The sequence below is a fragment of the Lupinus angustifolius genome, unplaced genomic scaffold (genome assembly GCF_001865875.1).
Source record: "Lupinus angustifolius cultivar Tanjil unplaced genomic scaffold, LupAngTanjil_v1.0 Scaffold_1_593, whole genome shotgun sequence".
Lineage (NCBI taxonomy): Eukaryota > Viridiplantae > Streptophyta > Magnoliopsida > Fabales > Fabaceae > Lupinus > Lupinus angustifolius.
This window is the reverse complement of record NW_017715916.1, coordinates 16,941-24,479: the sequence shown is the minus strand read 5'-3', so window position 1 is coordinate 24,479 and position 7,539 is coordinate 16,941. Positions and strand designations below refer to the sequence as shown.

Sequence of the window (7,539 nt, the reverse complement as noted above, 5' to 3'; positions counted from 1 at the left end):
CTTCACCTCTTCTGTTTCCACCTTCAATTCTGCCATAAGAGCACTCAACCAAGCAGCTTGACAAGCACTCATGCTAGCTGCAATATACTCTGCTTCACAAGAGGATAAGGCTACCACCTCTTGCTTTTTGGAACACCAACTAATGGGAGCAGAACCAAGGAAGAAAAGATATCCTGTAGTGCTCTTCCTATCTGATTTGTCTCCACACCAATCAGCATCAGAAAAACCATGTAGATCTTTGTCGTATTTGTTTAATTCAGCAGGATACATAATTTCATAGTTTAAGGTCCCTCTCAAGTACCTGAGGAGCTTCTTTACTGCAATTAAATGGCTATGCTTTGGAGACTCCATGAATCTGCTTATCCACCCAACACCAAATGCAATGTCAGGCCTCGAGTTGCATATGTACCTTAACGAGCCCACCATTTGTCTATATAGTGTCTTGTCTACCACTTGTTCTGTTCCATCTTTGCATAGTAATGTCCCTGCATCAATAGGAGTTGATACATAGTTGCAATTCATCATCTCAAATCTCTGCAATACATCAGTTGTGTATTTCCTTTGATGCATCAATGTTCCAGCCTTGGTTCTCTTGAATTTGATGCCTAGGAAGTAAGAGAGTTCCCCTAGATCAGTCATCTCAAACTCAGCTTGCATTTGTGCTTTGAATGCTTGAATCTTGCCAAATTCAGCACCTGTTATGAGAAGATCATCTACATAAAGACACAAAATTAGTAGATCAGTTGCATAGTTCCCTTTTACATAGACACCATGCTCAGTTGTGCATTTGGTGAAGCCAAGTTGTAGCAGAAAAGCATCTATTCTCTTGTTCCATGCTCTTGGAGCTTGTTTGAGTCCATAGAGTGCTTTGTGTAGAATTATAAACCATTTATTCTTTGCCTGCTGCTATGAAACCAGGTGGCTGAAACACATAGACTTCTTTGTCAAGTGGTCCATTCAAGAAAGCAGATTTCACATCCATTTGATGGATGTTCCAAGAGTTCTGATTAGCCAGGGCAATCATTGATTGTAGAGTCAGGAAAAACATCATAATCCCTCAATCTAGATGGTGGTTGTCTTACTCTTTGAGATGATGATGCAGTGAGGGGTTGATCATGTGGAGCATCAGTTGAATTATGCAGATTGTCAATGACTTCAACTTCTTCTGAATTAGGCAGATTGTTTACAGCATTATCAATTTGCAGCCTAGATGCATCTTCAATTTGTAAGCCAGCTTTCATTCTAGAAGTGCTAGTTTCCTCATTCCAAGTCCAGCATTGGCTTTCATCAAACTTCAAGTTTCTGGTGATACAGAATCTATGAGTTAGAGGGTCAAAGACTCTGTATGCACCAGTACTGTGATAGCCAAGAAAGATAAGTTTTGAGCCTCTATCATCAAGCTTGCCTCTTTTTAACTCAGGAATATGCCCAAAACAGATTGAGCCAAATACCCTTAAGTGGCTTACACTTGGTTTAGAACCTGACCAAACTTCTTCAGGGGTCCTATGCTTTAATCTCTTGGATGGGCATCTATTAATGAGATAGGCTGCTGTTGAGACAGCCTCACCCCAGAATTTCTTGGGCAACATTTTGGTTTTCATCATACTTCTAGCCATATTGAGTAGTGTTTTGTTTGCTCTTTCTGTAGTGCCATTGTGTTGAGGTGTGTAGGGGGCTATCACCTCATGGAAGATCCCTTCTTTGCTGCAAAATTCACTGAATTGAGCTGAAGTGTATTCACCTCCACCATCTGACCTTAACTTCTTCAGCTTCAGATCACATTGCTTCTCAATTTGTGCTTTAAACTTCTGAAAAGTTTGAAACACTTTACTCTTTCTTTTGATTAGATAAATCCATATCTTTCTTGTATGGTCATCAATAAAGGTGAGGAAGTATCTGTTGCCTCCAATTGATTCTTCTTCAAGAGGACCACACACATCACTGAAGACAGTCTCTAATGGCTTCCTTGCTCTTGTAGGAACATCAGAACTGAATGAGTTTCTTGCCTGCTTGCTCAATTGGCACTCATCACACAAAATAGATGGAACAGTGATTAGTGGTAGTCCCAAAACAGATTGGTTTTTGCTCAAAGATTCAAGACTTCTAAAATTTAGATGGCCATACCTTTGATGCCACAACCAAGTGACTTGATCTGAGTTTGCTTGTAGGCATTTCTGATCACCAATCTGAATTTGAACCTTGAATGTTCTGTTAGAGGATAGAGGAGCTTTCAAGACCTTATGAGCTTTCTTATCAAAGACAGTTAGCAGACCATCCTTCATCACCATCTCATACCCTTTCTCCAACAACTGACCAAGACTAAGCAAATTATGCTTCATCTTAGGTACATAAAGCACATTGGAGATGTATGATTGTTTGCCATCTTGCCTTTGAATCACAACTTGTCCAACACCTTCTGCAGTTACTGAGCTTTGGTCTGCAAAGTTGACTCTACTTTTAGTAGATTCATCCAGAGTTGTAAACCAATCTCTTCTTCTTGACATATGGTTGGAACATCCTGTGTCAAGATACCAAATCTCAGCTTTCTCCTCTTTTACCTGATCTTTTCTTGTAGTGGCCATCAACAAGCAATATTCTTCATCTGATTCTTGATTGTTGTGAGCCAAACCAGCTTCCTCTTCTCTACTATTTGTCCATTTATTCATTTTGCATTCAGAAGCAAAATGACCATAATTCCTGCACTTGTAGCACTGAAGTTTCTTTCTATCAAATTTCTTCCTACCATCTGCATATTTGGTAGTCCCCTTTGATTCACCTTCCTTTCCTGATTTCCACTGGTTATCAGATTTTCTGCCAGAGTGTCCTTGCTCACCTGACTTCCACTTGCTATTGGCTTCCTTGCTCCACTAGCTATGAGGCTTCTTGGTGAATCTTGCTTGCAATGCTTGATCACCAATTCTCTCTGGATTTCTTTCCTTCAATCTCAACTCATGAGATTCCAGAGATGCTTGTAACTCTTCAATCTTGAGTTCCTCAAGATTTTTAGACTCCTCAATTGCAACTACAATATGATCATATTTGCAAGTGAGAGTCCTTAGCACTTTCTCCACTATGCTCTTTTCTTTTAACATCTTGCCACATGACTTCATTTGATTCGAAAGAGTTAGGATCTTGGTCATGTACTCTGCCACAGAATCACTCTCCTCCATCTGCAGAAGCTCATATTGCCTTCTGAGCTGTTGCAACTTTACTTTCTTGATCTTGGCCATTCCTTCATAGCTTTTCTCTAAGCTATCCTAGGCCTGCTTGGCAGTTTCAGCACCATTTATCTTCTCATAGTTGGCCCCATCAACACATTGATGTAAAAGAAAGAGAGCCTTGCAATATTTCTTCTTGGCTTCTTTGTAGATTGCTCTTTGAGCTTCACCAGCTCCTTCCTCAATCTCCTGATATCCATTTTGGACTACTTCAAACACTTCTTGAAAGCCAAAAATGGCTTTCATTTGATTCCTCCATCGGTCATAGTTCTTGCCATCCAAGACAGGAAGTGTCACGGAGAAACCCCCATTGTTTGCCATCTCTTTGTTGCCTCTGCTGTGCACGATAACACCTACCCAGGTTCTCTTGGAAGATTCACATAGAATCCCCTCCTACAAAGCTGTTGATACCACTGTTGGATGAAGAAGAAGAGAAACAAAAGAAGAACAGAAGGAGAAGAACAGAGAAGAAGAAAGAAGAAGAAAATGAAATTAACAAGAAGAGTTCAATGAATATTAGTGTATTGCTTTTATCAATGAAGAGAAGAATGATTCAATTCTTACAATGCATATGTCTTACTATTTATAGAAATGATCAACTAACTAACAACCTAAAAATAGTAAGTTTCATCAACTAACAAAACTGAATTACCAAACAAGAATTAACAAAAATAATGTATGAAATTGAAAATAATATTTGTAAATGTTTGTTTTTTTTGTTAGATTGAAAATCCAATGAATATAAATGACTTAGATCATTTTGTTTCTTATAAATGACCCATATTTCAACTTTTGGATGGGTGCTAATGAAGATGGCATGTGGCTGGACATGATTGTACTACTCCTAGACATGATGATTGTGCTATAAGTAAACATTCTATGTAGGACCAATATTTTCCCATTTTGAGCTCTATGTATGGAGGTTGTGGTCTCTTGGAGTCTTGGTTTTGTGTCTTCCAAAATCAATTTTTATTTTTTCTTCTCAAATCTAGCAAATTTCTTTTCAAAAATTTGTATAGACTAGATATTCAAAAGTCTTTTGCTCCATTCTTTAGAACCAATAACAACAAAGTGTTCGTGTGTCCAAACAAATATGTTCCTCCTCTATCCATATGAGGGAGAAACTTTCTCCTATTTACATACTAACTTTTGGTGATGGACATGGTGAAACTTATCGTGGTTGTCGGTGATGGAGGTGGTGAAGCTTGTTGTGGTTGCCGGTGATGCTTCATTTGTTGACAATGGGGAGCTTTTGGTCACTAATTTTATTTATTTATTTATGTTAGTGATGTTGGATAGGGATAGAAGTAATCATGTGATTTAAGATTTGGTTTGATAAACAAGGTGTCTGAGATTAAGTATAATAAAATAATTCATATGGTGAATAATTGAGAAGGTAGATAACTTGGTTTTTGGGAGGTTGTTGTTTTCACCACCGTGGAAAAGAAGGGAATTGAGACATGTAGTTGTAGGATTTGGTGGTAGTACTATGAGTGTAGAGACAAGGATTTTGGGGAGTATTGGGAACATTAGGTGGATAGTGAGAGTATGGAGAATGGATGTTAGAGTTGTTAAGCATCATCAGCAATTATGAGAGGAATTGAGTAGCAAACGAAAGCAACAATTAATAGGAAATAAAATGTCTACTAGGAAATTAACCTATTGTTATTCTACTCTTAGGAATTAAGAATAAGACTAGATTAATAGATTAAAAGAGTATTTTCAATTCACTCATTATATTTGTTGAATAGATTTATTATATGTATAACAAAAAAAAGATATTGTCATGTTATCATAGACACATGTCAACCTCTCCTTAATTTCTTTCCCTCCAAAATACCTACATATTCTTATAGTAAACTCTCACACACTATATTCCTCTTCTACTATCTTCATATAAATGTATGTCTGACAATTATCCAAAGAATATATTATTTTCATCAAATTAACCTTTCAACAAATTAACCTTTCAACAAATTAACCTTTCATCTCTCTATTCTTATTTCATTTCAAATTACATCTTAATCTTATTTTTCATTCTTTTTTCAATTTACTTCTTAATTTTCTCTTCTTTTGAAACTCATAAACTACTTCTCCTACATTTTTTTAAACTTTATTAAACAAGTCTAATATCTTCCATCGTCAAACGAGGTATAATTTTATACTCATTTTATTTTTTCATTACTTCATCACTGATGAATCGATTCAACGAGTTGCTTGCTGGTAGATATAATTTTATTTTATTTTTCATCAAGGTTTACCCACACACACTAAACTTCAAGATATGATCCAAAACATCTATTTTTCAAATAAATGGGGATTTCAGTGTTGAATCCATTTTCATCATCGGGTAGTCTCGTAAATCATTTTGTCATTTTTTGTTATGAGTTTCTTCTATATTGTTTGAAAGTTTAATTTTCATATAATAGGTATTCGATTAAGTCTAATGCAAAACTTCAGTGCTCTTATTTCGTTATTAATTTTGTCTAGCTTATTTATTTCTAATGATTAATAATGATGTTACAAATATATGGTTCTTAAATATATGGTTCTTGATGTTAAAAATATATTTTGTCTAATTTCTTCTTTTCAATTATTGATATGTCTTTCTATCTGTCAATTAATTTAAAAGTTTAGATTTTTATTTTTTAAGGTGTGAAAGAACTTCTTAAAGTTATGATCTTTAGCTGCAATGCACCTTTCACTTCTTGAGTTTGATATTTTTTTATTATAGTTGATTTGTTTCTACTTTTAAATTTTACTTTTCTTTTCTAGGAAGGGTACATGAATAATGAAGTGATGAACATTTTGTTTATTTGCAAAGCTTAATAACGAAGCTACAAATATATGGTCAAAATTATCTTCTTCTTTTCACTTATTGACATGTCATTCAGTTTGACAATCAACTTAAAAGTTCAGATTTTTACTTTTGGGTGTTAAGAAATTTCTCCAAATTAGTATCTTTTGCTGAAATGCATCCTTGACTTAGAGTTGTCAAAACGACAGGCACAGTCAGGCCGGCCCGCCAAAGCCCGAACATTTATAGGGTTTGGGTATCATATTAAGTACTTTTTATACAATCTGGGCTTTAGTCCGATCGACTGAGCTATTTTAAATCTGGGCTTGGGTCGGGCTTTCCCATACGGGTTCGAGCTACCTATTTTACTTATTTGTTTTAACTTTTTTTTGGGACCTTTGGCTTAATAATAAGCACTAAGTGAAAATTTACAAAACAACTTATAATAAAAAAAATATATAATAAATATTGTGTTAGTGTGTATTAATTTGATTTAACTTTTACAACAAAAACAGAATAAAGAAAATAATATTTACAACAAAACTAAAATCTACATAATTGTTTACTATAGAGAACTTCACACAACCAAATTTAATATAATAGTTTACAATGAAAGTGTTGATAAAGAACATACAAAAATAATATTTTTGGTAGATCCAAAGGTTTATATACTTAAGTGAAGTTATAAAGTATATTGTGTTAGAGAGCGAGAATCCAATAGAAATAAGAGATTTAATAAAAAAGTTATGTTAAAAATCATACACCTGGACATAACATCACGTCTTGACTCAAACACAAAGCATTAGATCTATAAATTTGGTTGCATTTTTTTGTGTTAAAAAAGTTATATGTTAATATAAATAATATATTTTTTTTAAATAGATTAAATATGTTAAAAAAATAGTTTATGTGGGTCGACCCGCCACAATCCGCAACCCGCTTAGGGCGGGTTTGGGCTACAATCTAATATGTATAAATTGTATCCAGGATTTTTAGCCCGACCCGATTTCGCCCGAACCCTCCGAGTAGCCCGTTTTGACACCTCTACCTTGACCTGCTAATAAAATACATGGGTCACATGTTTGTTCTTAACAATACAAATGCATGTGTAACATGTGTGATTTTAACCATATGAATATACGAATAACATATATATTTTTAACCATGTAAATACACATGTAATATATGCATTCTTATCCATGCGGTAAAAAAAAAATATTGCACATGTAAATGTGGGTAACTTGCTAGTTAATAACTACAACTTGTATTAGTGAATAATAAACTTCTATATCCACTACATAACAATACAAGTGGCAAGATCCCAATAACTAAGAATATATACAACCAATAAGAATTATTTAATTAAATGCAAATAACTAAGCATTCTATTATATTCCTTTTCTACTTCTTATCAAATTCCCTATACTTCTCCTCACAATTATACATGTTTACAGTGTAAAATATATTTCTTATCAAATTCTCAATACTTCTCCTCACAACTATTCATGTTTACGGTGTAAAATA

General features: G+C 34.6%; 1 protein-coding gene across 1 annotated transcript; it reads right to left on the bottom strand.

Moving 5' to 3' along the window:
- Positions 1-6: 6 nt before the first annotated feature.
- Positions 7-982, bottom strand: LOC109336982 (uncharacterized mitochondrial protein AtMg00810-like; the record flags this gene model as incomplete). The annotated part of the gene is made up of 2 exons (XM_019573835.1): positions 901-982; positions 7-713 (listed from the first exon to the last, which is right to left on the bottom strand). Coding segments are annotated over exons 1-2 (789 nt in total), but the record flags the coding sequence as incomplete, so codon positions are not given.
- Between the last annotated feature and the right edge of the window lie 6,557 nt (positions 983-7,539).